The sequence below is a fragment of the Peromyscus eremicus genome, chromosome 8a (assembly GCF_949786415.1).
Source record: "Peromyscus eremicus chromosome 8a, PerEre_H2_v1, whole genome shotgun sequence".
Taxonomy (NCBI): Eukaryota; Metazoa; Chordata; class Mammalia; order Rodentia; family Cricetidae; genus Peromyscus; species Peromyscus eremicus.
In genome coordinates this window covers 43,655,482-43,677,718 of record NC_081423.1, presented here as the reverse complement: position 1 = coordinate 43,677,718, position 22,237 = coordinate 43,655,482, and the positions used below count along the sequence as shown (strand labels likewise).

The 22,237-nt window shown below is 51.1% G+C and overlaps 1 protein-coding gene across 1 annotated transcript; it reads right to left on the bottom strand.

The window, feature by feature from the left end:
• Window positions 1-965: 965 nt before the first annotated feature.
• Window positions 966-15,187, bottom strand: Drg2 (developmentally regulated GTP binding protein 2). The gene is made up of 13 exons (XM_059270808.1): window positions 15,038-15,187; window positions 13,205-13,365; window positions 10,254-10,343; window positions 9,683-9,743; window positions 8,902-8,992; window positions 8,407-8,479; window positions 8,200-8,290; window positions 7,539-7,636; window positions 7,106-7,182; window positions 5,592-5,680; window positions 4,939-4,997; window positions 1,890-1,943; window positions 966-1,594 (listed from the first exon to the last, which is right to left on the bottom strand). Exons 1-13 carry the CDS (start codon window positions 15,099-15,101, stop codon window positions 1,508-1,510), a joined length of 1,095 nt encoding a protein of 364 aa, XP_059126791.1. The 5' UTR covers window positions 15,102-15,187; the 3' UTR covers window positions 966-1,507.
• Between the last annotated feature and the right edge of the window lie 7,050 nt (window positions 15,188-22,237).

Below are 22,237 nucleotides of genomic sequence, written 5' to 3'. Positions count from 1 at the left end.
TGAGTAGGGAACACAGCTGCTCTGACGGATTCTGTCCCTTGGACCCTTAGGGAAAGGAGCCGAAACAAATAGCTACATCTTTACCTGTCCTGGTGTGCCGCTGTTGCCAAGGAGTCACACGGGCACCATGCCCATCTCACAGGAGACAGTGAAGCTCAGAAGGGTACCCAGTGAGCCAAGGCCAAGGCAGCCTTTCTGCTGCCCCTTCTCTGCAATGTCAGAGGCTAGTGGCAGAACCCCAAGGACCCAGAGTCCCTTACCTGGGTCCCGTGGCTGGCTCCCAACCTGCATGCTGTTTATTGGGGGTCCTATGTCTGCCTCCACAGAGCTGCTTAGAGGCTCAGGCTGCCACACTGACTGCCTGGGGCCCAATGTATATTTAATGACATCTATTATTCCTGTTTTGTCTCTGGAAAGCATGAGCAGCTGACATGGGAGCAAGGAACAGCCTGGAGAGCAGCAGGCTGGGCTGCAGGCCTGCTCCACATGCTAGTCTGACTCTAGCCTTAGAGCTCTCTCCCTTCCTGACTGCACAGAAATTGTGCAATGCACCTCAAAGCCCCACTTCTCAGGCAGCCAAGAGTACTTGTACACTGTCCACGAAGAGGCACAGGACCTAGCCAGCACCAGTGGGCTCTCCATCCTGGCTTGAGTATCAGCTATCCTGCACCCAGAGAAGCCTTTCTGCTATTCCAACAGCCTCGAGAGCTTCCTAAGGATGCTATCTACCCTGGCAGCTGAGCTTGGCCTCTAGAGGAGCCATGGTGATGGGGGGTGGGGCACCCACAGCCTCTGGGCGGTCTTCCTGGGCTGGGCAGAGACTGCCTTCTCCTGGTCACCCAGGCCCAGGCCAGTCCCTCACAGGCCCAAGCTATACCCCCTTCCACTCACAGCCGGGTTTACGGCTGTCCCACCTGGACCTCGCCAAACAACAGAAATACAAATTGCCCTGGTTTGGGCAGGAATCACTTTCGTTCTTTTATTTCAGAAAGGAGGGCAGATAGGAGCTTAGAAGGAAGCAGAGCCAGACTCCCAGGCCCCACCAGGCAGGCGGGGCTGCTCTGAGAGGGGCCCCAAGGGGGAGGCACTTTAGGACACTTTGGCTGGGCCCTGGCTTCCACGAGGGACAGCCCTGTGTTGGGAGGACCTGTGTGAGGTTTCATCCTGAGCCCACTAAGTGCCAGAGTTGCTGTCAGAAGTCTCGGTCTCAGAGACCCAGGCAGGCCGACCCTGAGCCTGGGTTAGCTTGAGTTCTGGCTGGGAGGATGTGGGTAACTAGTTCCTTGAGTGCTCAGATGGACACAGCCTGCAGCTTCCTTAGGAAGCCTATCGTAAGAACAGGCTTATAGGAAATGTTCTCAGCAAAGCCCTGGCCCCCAGCCTCGCCTGTCCCAACACTGCTTACTGAAGAAGCTTATGAAAGAGCTGACTTGAGTCCCTTCCTGGGGTTTGTGTGTCCCAGGGGGTCCAAGTTTCCAGGAGCCACGCCGGCAGGCTGGTGGTGTGACTACTTCTTCACAATCTGGATGACGTCCTCATGCTCCATGGTGTGAGTCAGGCCTACCCGCTGAGGGCTGTACTTGGTGCTGGTACCCTGATGGAAGAGAGCAGAGGGGACATGTCAGTCTCTGGATGGCCAAGGCAGCAGGAAGACAGCAGGGTGTCGGGGGAGGAGAAAGTGGGGAGTCCTGCAGCACAAACCCCGTGGGCCTGGACAGTGAGGTATCCCACTTATTCTTGGAGAGACCTGCTTCCAATTCAGGTTACTCATGGGGTTGGACAGACAAACATGAGTGTCCCCATGCAGAAGGGCAAAGATGCTGTCAAGGATGAGCCTAACCCTGGGGCTGTTGGGGCTAGCCTCCCACTCAGCTCCTGCCCAAACTCACCCACACCAAGGCATACTTGAACTGGCTGGCCAGTGACCGATGGATGCGGTGGCACTAGGGGACAGGAAAGTCAGGGAGATGAGGCCTTGCAACTGGGCCAGAGTTTGGCTGTACATAAAAGCTGGGGCTTGTGAGCAACCATCCCATGTGAGGTGCTTCGACAGCCCAGGCCACGTGCCCTTGCTCCACCCCACCCACGCCCAGCTCTGAGTGGGTCTGAGATCATACCCAGGAGCATTTCTGCAGGCAGTAGCCCTCTGCCTGTCTCTCCTGGACAACTAGACAAATGCTCCCTTAGAAAAGGTCAGGAAGGCTTTCAAAACACCCAGAGACCCTTGGAGTCCTAACAGGCTTTCAAGCGTCCTGACTCCGGCTGTGGCCTACAGCATCTTGCATACCACATCCCATTCCTCTCCTGGGCCCAGCCTGTATCCCTCAGTGCTCCTGGGTGGGATGAAGGCCACAGGAAGACCCCGAGGGGCAGCTGGCAATTGCCCCAGAATATGGACCGCTGGTTGCCATGGTGAGACAACAGTACAGCACAGCGGAGGTGGCTGTGAATGGACTATGCAACATCATTCCTCCCCCACATGCTCAGGAATCTTACAGGCCCAGACCTGCAAGAACATTTCCTGAACAGACACGGTAAGTCAACTGACCGAGTGGGTGACTGTTAGTACCAAACATAACCACCAATCCTAACTTCCCCACCTCGAGGACAGAGAGTGAACGCGGCCTAGAGGTCAGCTCAGGCCTACAAATGAGTTTTGAAGCTCAGTTTGGTCTGGTCATCACTTAAAAAAAAAAAAGAAAGGATGCCAGCGGCATTCTAAAAGCATAGTTCTATCACCCCTCATATCCACGATAGCCAATGTTCCTCCTCTGCGGTTTGCCATTATTATGCTATGCCTGATGGAAAGGACACTTCCGGCAGGCTCATTTTACCACAGGTTCACCAGGGGCCTCTTTCATGAGAAGGGCACTTCCCTGTAATCTTGTAAGAAAAATGCCTGGCAGGCCAGTTGTGGCGCACACCTTTATTCCCAGCACTCAGGAGGCAGAGGCAGGTGGATCTGAGTTCAAGGCCAGACAGGTCTACAGAGTGAGTTCCAGAACAGCCAGAGCTACACAGGGAAACACTCCCTCAAAAACCAGCCCCTGTGCCCCGAAAAAAGCCAGTGGACTAGAGATGGAAGGGCACCCCTCAGAGTCTTCTGCTCCAGGGTTTCTTGCCTCTCATAGACAAGGCCACCAGTGCTCATCTGCAGGGCCAGGGCAGGTATATCACAAAGGCCCTAGGGGCCTGTCATCGCCAGAAGAGGGACTGAGGCACAAGATGAAGAGTTGGGAGGCCTTGCAGGTTTGACTGGCTCTTCTGGTCTCAGCCTGCAGCTAGGCTGCACTGCATGCCTCAGGGTAGGAGCAGGCCTCTTCCTTACAGGGAAGACTTCTCTGGGACAAAGTCCAGGCTCTGAGCAAAGGCCAAAGGTCCTCTCCCACCCCACTGGCCTTTTCTCCTCTGAGTGCCTGTGCCCATTGATCCCTTTGTCCCTGCCTCTGGGCCTCTATGTGTGCTTTTCCTGACACACACCACACCCTTCTCTTGCTGGCCTGCTCTTCCCACCATATATAGTGAGAGCCAATTTACTCTAGGTAAGCAGCTTGGTCCAAAGCAGAGCACGCTCTTCTAGAAGGGCCAGTGCCTGTGTCTGGAGTTCCCAGCAGGGGGCACTACAGTCATGGCTCCAGGATAGACTGGAGTCAACTCTCCTTAGCCCATGACCATGAAACCTGGGCCCAGAAGAGGGGGTGACTAGCTTGGTTGTGTGTCCAAGTGCCACGCGGCTGGTACCCAGTCGGCTCAGGCTAGACTTGCCAGTGAAAGGCTGTAAGAGAGTGGCTACTGGTCTGCCCTACCACTGTCTTTCTGAGGGAAAGGCTGGTTCCCTGCCTCCAGAGACCAGATCCTGAGAATAACAGGGCTGGAGGAAAACAAAACCTAAGAAAAGAACCAGGAACGTGGCTGTGTGGCTGGAGCTACTTAGGGTGTGTGCCGGGCAGTGATTCCAACAGGGAAAGGCACCCAAACCCAGAACTCCCTGCCTGGGATGCTCCTTCAAGTTTGTACTGTCTTAGTTTGGACTCCAGGGCATCTTCGTCCATGCCCTCCAAACTTCTTCCTGAACTACATGTGAGCATACCACAGCCCATGACCCCCACACAACTGCTGAGCTCTGGGGACAGGGGGCTGACATCTGCTAAGCTCTGGTAAGACCAGGGCTGCTGCCAGGCAGTGGTAACACACATTTTTAATACCAGCACTTTCGAGGCAGAGGCAGGTGGATCTCTGTGAGTTCAAGGCCAGCCTGGTCTATGGAGCAAGTTCCAGGATAGGCACCAAAGCTACACAGAGAAACTCTGTCTTAAAACGACCCAAAAAGAAAAAGAAAAAAGAAAAAACAAAAAACCAGGGCTACCATCTTTGGTGCTGATGTTCAATGAACTCATGAAGCAGGAAGCAGCCACGGCCATCCTGGACTCAGGCAGTTGGGGACCAAGGCAGAATAGCTGGGCCTCCCTCAGGAGCCCTTGGGGACTGAATGGCGGTCACAGGAGGGGGGAACTCTGAGCAGTGGCTTTGCTACCAGGTGGGGGGAAGAAACTGGTTGAACGGTCTTTCCCAGGCTTAGCTCCATATACACTAGAGAACCTGGAACCTAACAGCGAGGGTGAAGGGAGACACCACTGACAGCCCAAACCACCCTGCAGCATGGGACGCAGAGACGATGGCACCTTCTCAGGGCCAGGCCGGCTGAGCCTTTTCAATGTGATCTTAGCCACCCAGCAGTTGTTACCTCACCCTACAGGATAGGAAGTAAGACCCCCCACTCCCACCCCCACGGCCCACCTCACTGGAGGAACCTATCTCAGTGTCCAACAACCAGGTAAGGCAAGGCAAGCCTGCCTTACCCCATCTCTCCCTACTCTGGCTAGAACAAACAGCTCAGAGGCCTCATTATTCTGTCCATTCAGATAGGCTTCAACTTACCACGTGTTCAACAGAGGCCCCTTTCCGGAGAATGATGGCGTCTGTGAAGTCTGGTCTCTCTGTAGGGAGATGGAGGCATGTCAACCAGTCTCTGCCTGTGCTGGATTGGGCTTCCTTATGACAGGGCACTGGCTGCAGAGACCCTTTCCAATTCCCAAGTCCCCCAGCCTTGCTCCTTGCTCTGTCACACCTGCAGCATGGAACCTTGTGCTATGCCACCCTGTCCCTCACTCCAGAACCCAGGGAGGAGCCACTGGAATAGGTGGGATGGGAGAATGGGCAGGGGGAGTGGATGCTGAAGTCTGGGAGGGAAGCTATAGCTTTTCCTAGCTTACAAGGGCAGGGTTACCACAGGCTGCCCCAAGCTCAGGTAAGCTGGGCCATACGAGCACGAGTGTACCGGGATGAAGACAGAGTGGGAACCTACCCAGGGGCCTGCTACTGTGGAGGGAAGGCAAGAAAGCAGGACTGCTGTGGCCAGTGGGGACCTGGTGCAGCTTCCAGACTAGCTACCCATAGCTAGCATCTCTGCCACATGGGCTTGCTCTAACAGACAAACTGGCACAGAGACCTCTGGGTGGCACAAGCAGGCTGGTAGCCCTGGGAAAGTTGAAGGGGGGGCAGTCATTTCTGAGCAGTTGTCCTCGACTTACGCCCTCTCTTCTTGGTGTAAATGCAGGTGAGGGCCAGGTACTCCCAAAGCATTTCCAGAAGGTAGTCCAGGTTCAGCTTCATGCCGCAGCTGCAGGGAAGGGAGTGTCAGGCAGACGGGGTCCTGAGGCTCAGAGGCCACAGTCTACTGCTGGAGAGTACTACCAAGGCCAATGTGGCCCTGCCATCACTGCCAGGAACAAGCAGGTTATCATGATGGCAGCTGTGCCTCTGGTTACCCGGCATCATGACTAATAGAACTAGCATCCCCTGTGGATCACTCTGGTTGCACGTTATAGGGAACCCATGGTATCTGCTTTAGGGACAGAGGCCTGCTGTATTGGGACTGTGGGCATGCTCACCCTCCCCTAAAGAGCACAGATATATTGCTAAAGGCCCAGGGCCACCCACAGGTATTTTAGAATACAGAGGGGAGAACTTAGGTTTTGGGACAGCCAGACCCAGGTGGCCCTGAGTGCATGCTAAGCACGAGCAGGGAGAGGTGTCCACCTCCCACGCCAAGGATGAGTATGTCCTAGGCAGCCAAAGTATCTGGGAGGCAGCAGGAGGGATGCTGTCCTTTGCAGTAGCTACTGTGTCTAGGAGGCAACCCTCAGCTGTCACTTGTCCCCACAGGCCAGGCCCTTGGGGAGCAGTCAGAACACTTGGTTTGATTGAGGAAGGCAAAGAAGCAGAGGACTTAGTATAAACCCCCTGAAGAGGAGCCCCCTGCAGGGTGGCATTGGGGAATGAGCCACCTGTGACCTGTGACCTGTGCCCTAGTCAATAAAGGAGGGCAGGGAGGCCGGGCGGTGGTGGCACACGCCTTTAATCCCAGCACTCGGGAGGCAGAGCCAGGCGGATCTCTGTGAGTTCGAGGCCAGCCTGGACTACAGAGTGAGTTCCAGGAAAGGCGCAAAGGTACACAGAGAAACCCTGTCTCGAAAAACCAAAAAAAAAAGGGCAGGGAGTGGTGGCCAAGGTGGACTTCACCCACCCAGAGTTGAGTTTCCTGACAGCACACATCTCCCAAGGTGCCAACACAGGTGGTCATACCCAGCTTTCTAGGACCTGTACTCACTACCAAGCTTTATAACCCGTTAGCCTTGCTGTTGTTTTTCAAGCGGGGCCTGCCAGACGTGACAGAACACCGTCTCCAGCAGCTATGGGAGCCCTTCCTGCAACTCCTAGGCTTCGAACTATCCCCTGGGAGGAGATGCTAGGTTATGTGAACTCACACGTGCTAGAGGGTCTAGCTCTCTTCCAAGCTGAGCTGGCCAGCCAGCAGGCCTGTCTCCAGTGATTAGAACACTCAGAAAGAAGGGGCATGGTGGTGCCCGCCTTTCATCCCTGTACTAGGCGGAGGCAGGAGGATCTCTGTGAGTTTAAGGCCAGTCTGCTCTACACAGTGAGCCCTAGGACAGCCAGGGCTAGGCAGAAAGGCTGCTTCAAGATAAACACACAAGCAACCAACACTCAGAATGGACAGCAGAGTGTCAGGAAGCCATTTTCTTACCTGATAACTACACTGTTGGGCTTTCTGGCTAGCCGGTCTACTTCTTCCATGGAGATCTGGTCGATTTTGTTATACACCTGAGATCGGACAGTTGGAGGTGGGCAGTGGAGGAGCAGTCAGGCCAGGGCCAGGGCCTCAAATGTTACACCTGCCCATGGGCCTACTCCCCTCAATGCCTCTGGCTGGAGAAGACCCCCGCCCCCTCCCCCCGCCCCTTCCCCCCTCCTCCCACAAAAGGGAAGGACTACGTGGGCTGGAACCCTGGTTCCAAGCTCTCCATGCCTCTAGACTCCAGCAGCCACTGAGGCAGGGGAGGTGGTCCCAAGCTCTCAGTTCCTCTCAGCAGACTACTGAGGTCGGTGGGGGCAGTGGTACGTAGCCTGGGCCAGGGTGCCCCTTCCTCACAGGCAGCCTGGGCCACCACACCACTTACATATAGGCAGGGCATATACACCCGGTTGCCCACAATCACATCAATGAATTCGTCTGGAGAGCAGTCTTCTCGGAAGAGTACTTCGGCATTGAAGATCTCTGAGTAGCTCAGATTAAGGACAGGCTGTGTATTGGTGTCCCCATGTGTCTTTTAGCGGGGAACTAAGCAATAAAATGTCCTGGCCAGCTCTGAAGGCTTGAGGAAATCTCTCACTTCTATTCCCTAAACCACAAACTATGAAAAAACAACTCAACAAACAGCTGACCTCAACTTTTGCTGTCAGGGTGAAATAGCACCTGGCACCCCAAGATGCTGTCCAGGAGCACCATGCGAAGGCTGGTAGTGCCATCCCGCCCCTGCTTGGTCTGACTCATTGCTATCTCTTGTCTCTGGAGTCCCGCTCATCCTCTAGCACCCACCAACAGGTGCATTCATAGCTGCTGCTTCTTCTCCAACCCAGAGACCCCCCAGTTCTCAGGACAGTTTCCCAGAACAACTTATCTTTCTTCTAGATGTCAACTGGCCACCTGAACATCCAATGAAGAGCCAGGAAGCCAAATGTCAGTGTGTGGCTGGGGCTGAGCCCCGACAGCTGCCCCCAGGCTAGGAGCCCCGCCCCTAGCCCCACCCCCTAGCCCCGCCCCCTAGCCGGGAAGGATACTGTACTCATGCAGGATGAGCTGCACCAGCTTCTCGGAGCACTGCGTCAGTGTGACCGTGGAGTTAAAGGAGATGCCGCCACCTTTCTTGGGCTGAAGAAGAGAGAGGCAGGGAAGGCTGCTGCTGAAGGGGCAGCCAGGTCAGCTGTCCGTCCCTTGCTGAGGGCCAGGCAGTCCCCAAGCTGCCCTTGGGTAGAGTCTGGACATACCTTGAAGTAGATGTTGGGCTTGTGCTTGTTCAGTCGAATACCCACAGACTCCAGCTCCTTCTCCAGCAGGGACCTAGGCAAAGCCCGAGCCTTCAAAGGCTGTTTCCAAGCAGGCCATGTAGCTTCCCCATGGCCCAGGCAGCACTGCTTGCCCACAAAGAAGCCAGCTCCCTTCCCCAGCCCCTTCCCTAGCAATCCAACAGCCCAAAATTGTGGTGGAGCTTCTAAAGTGGAGGCTAGACCGTGCCTTCATGGGTCCCTAGAGGAGGGTGAGGAGCTCCCAGGGGCCTACTGCTAGGGGCAGGCTGGTGTGCCCCCATCTGAAAGCAGGGGAGGGTAATAACCAAGGCTAGGCTGTGTCCCTTGTACCTGAGCTGGACACCACCTAGAGAGGACATCTAGGCCTGGTGGTGCTGGGTTAGATACAGACCACTTAGCCAGAGACACATGGGACCGTCACTGGCCCTGTGGGTTCCTCTGCCCTGCTGCACAGACCTCTGCACATCTCCCTTGGTGGCATCCAGCATCATGACGACGACATCAGCTGTGCGTGCTACAGCAATCACCTGCCGGCCACGGCCTCGCCCTGGACAGGTAGAGGGAAGGGTATGCCTCAATAAGGCACAGGCAAGATGTAGGACAATGTGCCTATGCAGCCTGAAACACCTTAGACTCCAGGCCCTCACAGACCCTCACTGTTCCTATTCCATTCCATCCTGTGCTATGATTTTCCTGGCATTTGGGAAAGAGTCCATAAGCTGTTCACTCACGGAGGCTGGTTTTATTTATTTATATTTTTTGCGACAAGGGTTCACCTATATAGCCTAGGCTGGTCTTGAACTCATGATCTTCCTGCCTCAGCCTCCTGAGTGTTGGGAATACAGATGTGTACCACCTTAGCCCAGCTAAGGCTGGTTCTAGAAGTCACCACCTTAAGTGGAATGATAGATGATAATGACCTTCCTCCCCTTCCTGCAGTAGGCCCAGCCAGGCTTCATGAACACTTGTTCATTTATTCCTTAACACAGCTGTGCATTCGGTATGACTATGCCCATTTTAAAGATAAGGAGACTATGGCTTGGCTTATATACATTCAATCACTGGACCAAGATCATAAAGTGAATATGGCACCAACATCTGAATTGTAGCTTGTCCTGTCTGGAAAGCAAGGGTACCAGGACTAGGGATCCAAAGGTGATCTCCACGACACCCCCTCCATTTCAACATTCAGTGGCAGAGCTCCAACCCGCCTCCCACCCGCCTGCCCTGCTCTCACCTTGTGCTGCTCCTTCAATGATTCCAGGAAGGTCCAGGAGCTGGATGTTGGCACCTTTGTACTAGGAAGCAGAAGAAAAGGGTGAGGCAAGGCTGGGCCACTGTGGCCAGGAGCCTGCCTGGGCCTAGGCACCTACAACGGGCCCACAGCTGGTCCCAACCGTGGCCAAGTCTGGGCCTTGTCACCTCAGCCCGGAACAGACCACCACCTAAGTGCTGGAGCTGCCTGGGAAGGCTCACTGAACACATCGCTGAGTAATCAATACATCTTTTGGAGACACAAGGCTCCAACACCTGCTACCCATGCAAGCACTTTACAGGGAGCTCAAGAACCAACCAGCCAGCAATCAGCGACCAGAGCTGGATGCGCAGGGGGCCGAGAACAGAGGGGCACTGGACAGAGCTGCCATATATGGGCCAGATCTACTGGGCCAGCCAGGGTTCTAGGCCAGCCAGGTACTTCTCAGGGTGTCCCCACACAGGGCAGCTCCCTCAGCTCGCAGACAGTGAGCACTCCCAAGTGCAAACACAAGCACACCTCTTTTAGGCAGGGCCTGGGGCGCTCCACTTACTTCAATGACCCCGGGGATGCACGTCAGCGTGGTGAACTCGTAGGAGGCAGCTTCGCTGGCTGTCGAGGTCATCAGACTCAAGAAGGTGGACTAGGAGAAAAAGGAGGCTACTGCCCTCACAGGTCCCAACTCAGACTCCCGGGCAAGGCCCTAGGGGACGAGGGGCTGCCTGGGTAGACAGAGAGCGAGCTTCCTTGACCTTAGCCCGGGGACTCGAGTGAGCGTGGAGAGTGACTGCCCAGAGGAGAGCATGGTCTCTAGCCTGCAGACGTGGACTGGCACCAGAGTCCAGGCTCTTTGGAGGCCTCACGCCTGTCTCAGGAGAGAGACCTGGTTCCTAAGCTCTCCCTACCTGTACCAGCAGCCTTTCTCTGGCCCTACTGCCCTAGTGAAGCCAGAATTCTGAGCTTGCTGCGGCTCTGGGGGTGTAGAGGGAGTGTCACATGGGCAGAGAAGCAGGATCTGAGAGCAGTGGCTGCCCCCATCCCCAGCAACGACACCGGGGGCTAACACTGGGTACATTCCTGGTCCTGGATCAGAAGGGCCACCCTGCAAGGCAGGCGGTACCTGCCACAGGACTCACTAGGGACATGGCTTCCTTTCACAGACACAGCAGTTACAGAGGGGCAAACGAAGCAAACAATCGTGCCTGGCCCATAGCAAGCACGCCAGGGGACGGTGGCTGCTGCTTATTCCCTTTTTTTTTTTTTTTTTTAAAAAGGTTTATTTATTTATTGTGTATTCAGTGTTCTGCTTGCATGTATGCCTGCATGACAGAAGAGGGCACCAGATCTCATCACAGATGGTTGTGAGCCACCATGTGGTTGCTGGGAATTGAACTCAGGACCTCTGGAAGAGCAGCCAGTGCTCTTAACCTCTGAGCCATTTCTCCAGCCCTGCTTATTCCCTTCTTTGGTGCATTGCTTTGTGACAGATTCAGGAGCTGCCCCCGCTCCTGGTGCGGACCCAGAGAGTGCTTACAGGCCTGCTTTTGAGCAGCCTCCTGTGTCCAGCTTTGTCCTGCTCTATTATCTGTAGGCCAGTCGTCCTGCTAAAGAGTAAATCAGCACTTTGGTCTTCATTTCTACAACTATTTTCCCAAAAAGGGAAGCAGGAGGCCTCCTTGGAGAAATGGCAGATCCTAGACCAGGGCAGGAAGTAGATCAGATCAGACAGGCCTCTGGAGCCAGGCTGGGCTGGAGGAACACACTGTGGGAGTGTGCTGAAGCAGACAGACAGTCCCAAAGCTAGGACCTCATGCACCGAAGCAGCACTTCACCAAAATGTCAAGAGCATCAAACTGGGCTGGGACTATGGCTCAGTGGCAGACGGCTGTTATCTCTAGCACTGAAGGGGGTTAAGAAAAGGGGGGCTGGGAAGATGGCTCAGTGATTAAGAGCACTGACTGCTCTTCCAGAGGACCTGGGTTCAATCCCCAGCACTTACATGACAGCTCACAACTGTCTGTAACTCCATTTCCAGGAGACCTGACACCCTCATACAGACATACATGCAGGCAAAAACACCAATGCGCATGAAATAAAAATTAAAAAAAAAAAAAAAAAAAAAAAGGCCAGGGAAATTGCTGAATCAGTAAAGTGTGGCAAACCTGCGTTTGATTCCTCAGCACCCATGTAAAGAAGCCAGGTGTGGTCCCATAACCTCAGCACTGGGGGTTGGTTGGGTAGGCTGGTGGAGGCACAAGAATCCCTGGGGTTGGGTCAGGAAGCCTAGCCTAGGCTGGACCTTGGCAAGGTCCAGGTCAGTGAGATATCCTGTCTTAAAAAACAAGGTGGGAAACCTGAGAAATGACACTTGACATTGTCCTAACCTCCACATGTACACACATACATGTGTAAAATAAAACTAAAAATCAGGACCAGACACGGTGGGGCAGAATTTTAATCCCAGCACTCAGGAGGCAAAAGCAGGTGGATCTCTGTGAGTTTGAGGCCAGCCTGGTCTACAGAGCCAGTTCTAGGCTAGGCAGAGCTACATAGTAAGACCTGTCTCAAAACAATAGGAAAACAAAAAGTAAAAATCAAAGTATGCTGAGGCTGCCTAGAATTAGGGAGTCATGACAAGTGAACATGATGGGCGAATCTAGGTTGGCAGGGAGAAATGAAGGAGATCTGAATCAAAGTATGGACACAATGACATCTGTTTGATATTGATACATGAGTTGTAACAAGGGTGTTGTCCTTATGTAACAATGTTACCAATAAAGAACCCAGTTATATGGACTGTGGGAATTATGGACTGTGGGAATTCTATGTAACACAAAAAAATCCAAGATCATTAAAAATCCAAGATCATTCTAGTATTAAAAATATACTGGCTGGTGAAATGGCTCAGCAGATAAAAGGTACTTGCCACTAAGCCTGACAACCTGGGTTCCACCCTAAGGACCCTGTCCCCTGATCTCCAACATGGCATGTGCCCCCCCACCCCCAATCAATCTTTTTATTTATTATGTATACAGTGTTTCTGTCTGCATGCATGCCTGCATGCCAGAAGAGGGTACCCGATATGATTTTAGATGGGTGTGAGACACCACATGGTTGCTGGGAATTGAACTCAGGACCTCTGGAAGAACAGCCAGTGCTCTTAATCTCTGAGCCACCTCTCCAGCCCCCAAATCAATCTTAAAATGTATTAAAACCTTATTTACCCTGGCAATCATGCTTATTTAATCTTACTTCCCACATAAAATAAAAGTCAATATGGACACGACATTAAACTAAGCCGCTTTCCAGAAGCTTTCTAGAAAACTCCACAGTGACTCCATCACTTCACGTGTGTCATTGGCTGAGTTGGAAGGCCAACTATTCCTGCTAAGAAGTGTAAGTCAGGGTGACAGTGAGGTGAGGCGTTGAGGGGAGGTGAGGATGGTCATGTGGGTAGGTGACCCTCTATTGTTCTCCCCAAGGTCCATGTGGACCATCACTGACCTTACCCACAGAGGGAAAGCCAATCAGGGCCACTCGGGCATCGCCTGACTTCATGACATCAAAGCCCTCTCCTTTAGATGAGGCTGATTTGGATGGTTCCAGGAGCTGGGCACGATACTTGGCCAGTTTTGCTTTCAGCAGGCCCAGGTGGTACTCAGTGGCTGGAGGATGTAAATCAAGGCAGAAATAAGAATCAGGATCTTCACCAGATGGGTCAGATGTGGACCCACACAGGGTCAAGCGCTAACTGAGAACATCAAGCCCAGACAACAGTCACCTCAAGGAGACCAGAAGAGCCACCTTTTGCTTCAAAGGCCCCCTTTGTATCTCTCACTGGGACCTCAGCACTCATGACAGTGGATAAAGATCATGAGTGGGTAGCACTAATGGTACCTGGGGCAAAAAAAAAAAAAAAGGTTACAAGGCTGTTTTCTGCTCACTCTGATGCTTTAATCTTTACTGGCAGCTGCCCTAAAGATTATGAGGCAATTCTGAACAGCCAGGAAGTCCCTGAATCCTTCATGACTTGTCACATCCCAAAGATGTCCAGAGAATTCCATGGATGCACCACTGTGTGCAGGAAGGGGACACCGTGGCACAGACAAATTCACCATGCTGAGATGCACCTCTGAGAGAACCCAGGAGGCCACACGCCTCCCTGCATTAATGTGTCCATCTCTGCACCCTCAGGCAGAGGTATGGGTATCTTGTGCTTTGTTCTGACTTCCTGCATTTTGACAGCACCCAGCATTCATGAAGGGAAAAACATACTTTTTCACCATAAATGGCTTCCCTTTTCTTCCTCCTTTATAGTATTATTAGGGTACCACACTGTTTTCAAATTCTGGGGGCAAATAGGTCACATTATTGAAAAGGAATTCTATTTCAGGTGCTACAAAATCTTCATAATGAAGGGGATATGTCTGAGGCTGAGAACCAAGACCTCACCTGTCCTGCCTGTTTTCTTCCACCCTTCTCTGACCATCTACTACTCCCCAATACATCACAGAACTGAACAAACTGACCCCCGTCCTTGCCTCAGGACCTATGAACCTGTTGCTGCCTGATCAATCCCACCCGGCCATTACTGGCTAGAAAAGTCCCTTAGCCTGTCCATCAGTTTATTATCTGCAAAACAGGGATGAGAGCAGTACTAACTCCTTTATCATATTTCTGCAAGACTCAGAAAAGCACCCAAGAACACCGCTGGGCAATTCCATCTCCTCTTTCCACTGATCTCCAATCCTTACAGTCTGAGGTTCAGATTTGCTGCTTTCTTAATGCTGTATATTTGGGATGGTTTACTTTAAATATTAAGTACTCACTCTGTGGCAAGGGCTTTGCACATGTGAAATACAACAGAGCAGGAAGTATCCCCATCTACAGATGAGGACATCGGGTGACATGACTTTACGAGGTTTCATAGCAAGTACCTGGTGGACAAATTCTCTAGTCCCTATTTCCTCGACACTACCTCGCTGGCGCCTGCCTGTCTGCTGGGGCAAGCTGATTTGTGAGAGTTCTTCTTGCCCTTCGCAGCATGAAGGCCCGGCAGCTGGGAGCCTAGGGCAAATTCCCCGGCATTGCCTTTCTGGGTCATGGGCTTATTGTGTGCACTGAGATTTTCCTACTCCATCACCGAGTCCAGCACAGATCAGATCTGTCAAGAACCCGAAACCACATCGCGGCACGGGCCCCACTCCCGCCTCATGCACGCCTGGGCACTTTTCTGGCGTTTCTCCGGCCTCCGAAGCGGCTCCAGCTGCTCCCTCATTTTACAGACAAGAAAAACGAGGAGGGTAGAAAGGGAGACCCCTCCGATCCCGCCCTCACCCTTGTTCTTCTGCGTCCGAGCGATCTCCTTCTCGATCTCCGAGATTTTCTCCAAGATCCCCATAGTTGCAGCTTCGGCGGAGATCCACGCTGCCTATAGCTCACAGCGCTGGGAACTGAGGTCTGACGCCGGAGGCAAAGCAGCCAGAATCAGGAAGCGCACCGAGAACAGAGTCCTCCTGAGCGCCCGGTGCTTCGAGATTCGGAGTCCGGGCAGACCACGTGGAGAGCACAAACTATCCGTTCCTCTCTCGTGGAGGTGCGATGTACCAGGACGCAGCCAGGTCTACACTTTGGCCCGACAGGGCCAGACCCACAAGAACGAGTTTGCAAGGCAGAGAGGGAAACCTGAGGTAGTGAATCGTGAACTTGGATCCTCTTTACTCTTTGATAGTGACGGAAAAGGAGCTGGGCAGAAAGTCTTATGACTTCATTTTGTAAAGGCGTTAAAAGAGAACCGCTGGGGTCTAGCCGGCTGGGGCAGCCTGTAATACTTAAGACACTGGGGCAGGAAGATTGCTGCTAATTTGAGGTCAGCTGGGTTGCACAGCTAGTATCAGTCTCAGTAAGAAAGCAAGCAAACAAACAAATAAAAACGGGGCTGGAGAGATGGCTCAGTTTTAAGAGCATTTATTGCTAACCTTGGTTTGGGGTACTGTGGTTTTTGTTTTTTGCTTTTTTGTTTTATTTAATTTTAAAATTAGATGTATTCTTTTTAATGTGTGTTTTGCTTGCATGTATGTTTGTACACCATGTGCATGCTTGGTGCCCGTGGAGGTCAAAACAGCAGATCCTCTGGAACTATAGTTACAGATGACGGTGAACAACCATGTGGGTTCTGGGAATTGAACCAGGCCTCTTCAAGAGCCAAGTGCATGGGCTTACCATTCTCACTTACAATTGCATTTTCCAAATCGAAATCGCAAATTATGCAGTTTTAAATCAAGATACACAGGCTATTGAAAGACAGTGCCAAGACCAGATGAAACTCTGGCTGTAAACTCCAGGTCTACTAACCTACCCTCAGAGTAATGTAGTAGTCAAGTATGATGCTTCTACCATAGATTTAAGTATGTATCATACTTAAGTACCATAGATGTGTATGATGTTTTGGGTGGTATCAAAAGATGATTGAGCATTTTGGAAGCTGGGTTGGTCCATGAAGATGAGGAGGCCTGAGGAGCCCAGGCCCAAGTCTCCAAGTCCCTTTTGCTTCTTAAAGGGAAGCAAAATTAATTTAATTGCTTTTTAAATTTTAAAAAATTTCCTTTTTTAAAAATTAGAATACAAAATAACGGGTTACATTATAACATTTTAAAAGACTTATTTTCTGTGTATGAGTGTTTTGCTTGCTTGTATATGTGTACCTGCATGCCTGGTGCCTGCAGAGGTCAGAAGAGGGCATTAGATTGCCTGGAACTGGAGGGATAGTTGTGAGCCACCTATGAGTCCTGAGTCAAACCTGGGTCCTCTGCAAGTGCAAGTGCTTCTAACCACTGAGCCATTTCTCCAGCTCCGTAACATTTCCATTCATATAGCTGTGTCTTTTCTTCTCTTCGTCCCTACCCCAACCCATTCCTTCCAACTACTTCCTAATGTGCCTACAGAAGTAAGCGCAGTTGGACTTTACAGTTGGGGAAAATGGCTCACTTTCCAAGAGTGCTAAGTCTTCTCTGCAGTCTGCTTTCAGGACAATCCCATGGTCATTAGGGTTTTGTTTTTTTTTTTTTTGGTTTTGTTTTGTATGTTTTGTTTTTGCTATTTGCTTGAGAACTGGGCCTACCCCAAGGTCAAAGGAGAGGCAGCTAGTCTTTCTTTTGAAGATATGAATCCTTCCAATCCAACCCCAACCCAGGAAACCAGCCGTGATTCCTGCTGTCCATGCAGCTCGTAGATCTATGGAGATGGGGTTGGTTTGCACAGGGAGGGGTCACTGCTACTCTATGTAGATATTTGACTTGTCCAGCAAAAGATACTGTCGGCAAGGTGAAAAGCACTGGAGGAAACTGTAGAGCTGACAAAGAGTTAACATTCAGAATATAGTAAGGTCTACAGTTCAACAACAAAACAACCCCACTAAAAGCTGGACAAAGGACTTAAACATTCTCTAAAGAAGGGACACAGGTGCTACGGCACACGGAAAGGCCCCCAGGCAGCAGGGGCAGGAAAATCTATACCTGTGTGAGAAGCTACTTCTCACCCCCTGGGTTGGCTGCTATGAAACACACAAAACATGAAACAAATAGACACTGGGTGTGGGTGTAGAGAAGTTGGGATAGCAACAGCTAAAATGTTAAATAGGCTCTTAGATATATGTCCCAGACTATCTTCGAATTCACTATGTAGTGGAAGATGACCCTTTAATTGTGATCGTTTGGCCTTCACCTCCCAAGTGCTGTGATTACAGTATGTGTTTCCTCATCTGGTTAACATGGTGCTGGGGACGGAACCCAAGGCTTGTGATTATGCTATCAACCAAGTCACACCCCAGTTTCACGTAAAATGTATTTGACTCAGCAAAGGCCTCTTGATATGTGATTTTCAGAAAACCACCACCACCTCCACATGGAAAACAAACCAAGGGTCCACTTCTAGGTTACCTTCAGCTCGGGGACACCCTCTTCATCTTTGCTCCCGATGTGGCCGAGCCACAAATTCCCTGTCATCATAGGCTTAGCTTTCTCTCCTCAGCACACTACCTGCTCTTTGCTATTACTCTTCTGTGGCTCTCCACGGAGTCAGAAGCAGGTCAGTGGTCTCTGACTTTCTAGAAGCAGCTTCTGCAATGCCTGCCTGCCTGCCCCCCCTCCCCATCTGCTCCCCATGTCACTTTTACCCATTCTTCCTCCCAATCCATGGGTTTTAATGTCTGGGAATCTTGGAGCTTAATTCCCAGTCACCTATGATTCCTTAGTGATCTTGTCCTGTCTCACAGGTTTTAGTGTCCCATATGGGTACTGACAGACACCAGTGTTCTCCTGCCCAGATGAGTCTGGGGAGTTTCTCTGCACTGCACACATCTGCCAACACTTGAAAGTCTAGTCCACAATGAAACACCTGTTCCTGACTGCAGGCCTCTTCCAGCCGTGACGTTGTGTGTGTGTGTGTATGTGTGCATGTCGAGGCCAGAGGACATGGATTGGAGCTTGTCAAGTAGGTTAGGCTGGCTGACCAGTGAATCCCTGCCCTGCCCCTGCCCCCCCCCCCCCAAGCACTGCAATCACAAGCATGCGCCACCATTCCTGGCTTTTTTTTTTTTTTTTTTTTTTTTTTGAGACAGGGTCTCACTGTGTAAACACCCGCACTTCACACTAGCCTCACCCCTGCCCTTCCCCCCACTACTTGCTTCCCCACTGGTTTCTGCCTCATGACCTCTGCGTGGGCCGTTTCCTCCAGAATGCTCATGTCACACATCAGCCCGGCTTGGTCTCTTTGTTTCAGGTTTTTGTTCAAAGGCCATTCAAATATCACCTGCTTAATAAGGCTCCGACTGACTGTATCCTGAAAAATTGCATCCACACCCCGCTCCAGCTGGTACCACCAGTTTTCTTTGCCTGCCTTTTCCTGTCCTCCGATGTTTCTCACTTACCATTACCCTCTCGGACAGACCTCTCTCATCATGGCTATTGTTCCGTATGTGTTGTGCAGACCAAAGGCATGCTTGGAGTCTCCACTCTGCTGAATCACTGATGCAGTCCGAACTCAATACAGTGGTTGTCTTGTGTTTAGTGCTCAGAAGAACCAGCCAAAGCAAGAGAGCCTTAGGACAGGACCTGGGATGCAAGGAGCTCTATTCCTTCTCCTAGAGCCTTCCACTTCTGATGAGTGGACACTTTGTATGACTCTAGTCACACACAGGACAAGGACCTGTGTTACAGTTATAGTGTGAATAGTTGCCCAGTGCTATTCTTCTTCTGTACTAGGGATGAATGTGTTTATGTAGGTGAGTGTGGTGTACGTGTGTGTAGGGGCCAGAGGCTGACATCAGGTGTCTTTCTCACTCTCCACTTTTAAACCATTTTTGATTATTTTATTTTGTGGTGGAGTGTGATGTGTGGAGGTCAGAGAACAACTTTTGGGAGTCAGCTCTCTCACATGGAGGTTCTGGAGATCTAACTCAGATGGTCAGGCTTGGCACAAACACCTTTACTCACCCATCTCCTTGGCTTTCCACATTATTATTATTATTATTATTATTTTAAATTAAAAGTCTCTCATTGAAACTGGAGCATGTTGTGGCAGGCAGTGGTGGCACATGCCTTTAATCCTAGCACTGGGAAGGCAGAAGTAGGTAGATCTCTGAGTTCGAGGCCAGCCTGGTCTACAGAGTGAGTTCCAGGACAGGTGCAAAGCTATACAGAGAAACTCTGTCTCGGAAAAACAAAAAAGAAAAAAGAAAACAAAACAAAAATAGAGGAGGAAGAGGAAGAAGGAGGAGGAAGAGGAAGAAAAGGAAGAGGGAGAGAAAGAGGAGTAAGAAGAAAAGGGGAGAAGAGGAAGAAAAGAGGAAGGGGAAGAGGAGAAGAGGAGGGGGAGGAGGAGGAGAGGGGGAGGAGGAGGGAGGAGAAGAGGAGGGAGAAGAAGAGGAAGGGAAGGAGGAGGGGGGAAGAGGGGGGAGGAGGAGGGGGAGGAGGGGGGAGGACTGGCTGGTTAGCAAGCCCTCGGGATCCTTGTGTCTCCACCTACCCAGTGCTGGGATTACAGGTGCATGCTGATTTTATGTGGGTGCTGAGGATCTGACTCAAGTCACCATGCTCCTATGCCACCTTTACTGACAGAGCCATCTACCTCCCTGGTCCCCTGTGTCCCAGTGCTACTCTGAGGTTTCACTACCAGAAGCCTGGATGGTTTCCACCACAAGTCTGCATTTAATACTTTGACATCCTAAGCTCTGGAGCAGTGGTTTTCAACCTTCCTAATGCTGTGACCTTTTAAGACAGTTCCTCGTGTTGTGGTGACCCCCAACCATAAAATTATTTTCATTGCTACTTTATAATGATAATTTTGTTACTATTACGAATCATACTGTAAATATCTGATATGCAGGATATCTGATGTGTGACCCCAGTGAAAGGGTCATTTGACCCCCGAAAGGGTCAAGACCCACAGGTTGAGAACCATTGCTCTAGAGCCTTTCTCATTTTCAGTGGGACTCACACCACCATTGAAAAACTTTGCTGCATGTCAGAGTTATGGTGGGAGCTTCAGGAACACCAACAGGTTGCATTCAGCCCAATACAGGGCTGTTGGACTTGAGAATTTAATCTCTAGAAGACAAGGTCTCATTATGATGACTAAGCTGGTTTTGAACCTGTGGGCTCATGATCTTCCTGCCTCAGCACCCCAATAGCTAGGGCTACGGGTGCACACTGCACACAGTTTGACATAAGGATTTGGAATGAACTCTAGGGTGGCATGCAGCCAGGTTTGAGCAGCTTCGCTTCATCATGCCAGCTAGAGAAGTCGTGGCGGAATGAAGCTGAGACAACAGAAGGGATAGGGCAACAAGAACTTGAATTTAGAATATACTTTTCTATGAATGAGAAGCTTTTTATGTTTTCCTGCTATGTACAAATAAGGGAGTTTCAACCTTGAGATGTTTTTGAAGAAAATCTGGACAGAAAGCTGCTCAAGAGCACTCAGTCCCAGATCTTTTGCTTCCGGCATCAAGGTTAGTTGCCTTTTGTTTTGTTTTGAACTATGTTATTTTATGTGCATGGGTGTTTTGCCTACATGTATGTTTTTGTGCACCACATGTGTGCCTGGGACCTGGAGAGACCAGAAGAGGGTGTTGGATCTGTAATTGGAACTGGAGTTTCAGTTGGTTGTGAGCTGCCATGTGGGTGCTGGGAATCAAACCCGGGTTCTCTGGAAGAGCAGCCAGTGCTCTTAACTGCTGAGACATCTTTCCAGCTCCTTTTCTTTGGGGTTGGAGGCACTGGAGATGGAACGTTGGGCCTCAGACTTCTGCCCTAGTTGCCCGATTCACTCCCGAGCAACACCTATGCCTTCCTTCTTAGGGGTGCTTGGCCAGTGAGTCAGAGCGCCTGCCTGCCTGCCCTTTTCCTTTGTCTTTCATTTGCATTTACACTTAGCAGAATTCCCACACATTCTGTTGTTCTTAAGGCCTCAAACCAGGGCAGACAAAAGGTAAAATATGGATATTTAATAACTGAAGCCGGACAGTGGTGGTGCACACCTTTAATCCCAGCACTTGGGAGGCAGAAGCAGGTGGATCTCTGAGCTCAAGGCCAGCCTGGTCTACAGAGTGAGTTCCAGGACGGCCAGGGTTACACAGAGAAACCCTGTCTTGAAACACAAAACAAAACAACAACAAAAAGAATTGAGATATGCAGGGCAGAAAAGATGACTCAGTGGTTAAGAGCACTCTTGCAAAAACAAAAAAAGCTGGACAGTGGTGGCATACACCTTTAATCCCAGCAGGGGGAATGTCTGTGAGTTCGAGACCAGCCTGGTCTACAGAGTGAGTTCCAGGACAGCTGGGTCTACACAGAGAAAACTGGTCTTGAAAAACAAACAAACAAACAAAAAACCCAACCAAAAAAACCCCCCCAAAAACCTGGGTTTGGTTCCTAGCACCCACATGGAGGCTCACAACCACCTGTAACTCCAGTTCCAGATGATCTGATGCCCTCTTTTGACCTCCTCATGACAGGCATGTATGTGGTATACATACATACACACATAAGATAAAATAAATAATTTTTTAAATTGAGATACACGTTGGCGAGACAGGTTTAGTGATTAAGAGCCCTTGCTGTCCTTCCAGATGACCTGAGTTTGGTTCCTAGTGCCCACATGGGACAGCTCACAACTGCCTGTAATGCCAGCTCCAGGGGCACTAATGCCCTCTTCTGGCCTCCATGGCACCAATATACATGTGTATGTACATGCACAGAAAAACTTTTAAATTGAGATACTAGAAAGGTGCTGTGGAGCATGTCTGTAATCCTAGCACTTGAGGATGAGGCAGGAGGATTGCAGGTTGAGGCCAGCTTGTCTATGCCACAGTGGAACTCTGTTCTTCCACCCTCCCAAGACCAGGCTGGCCTTGAACTCACAGAGGTCCACCTGCCTCTGCCTCCCAAGTGCTGGGATTAAAGGTCTGCACCACCACTACCTGGCTTAAGATGGGGATCTTGGGGCTGGAGAGGTGGCTCAGAGGTTAAGAGCACTGGC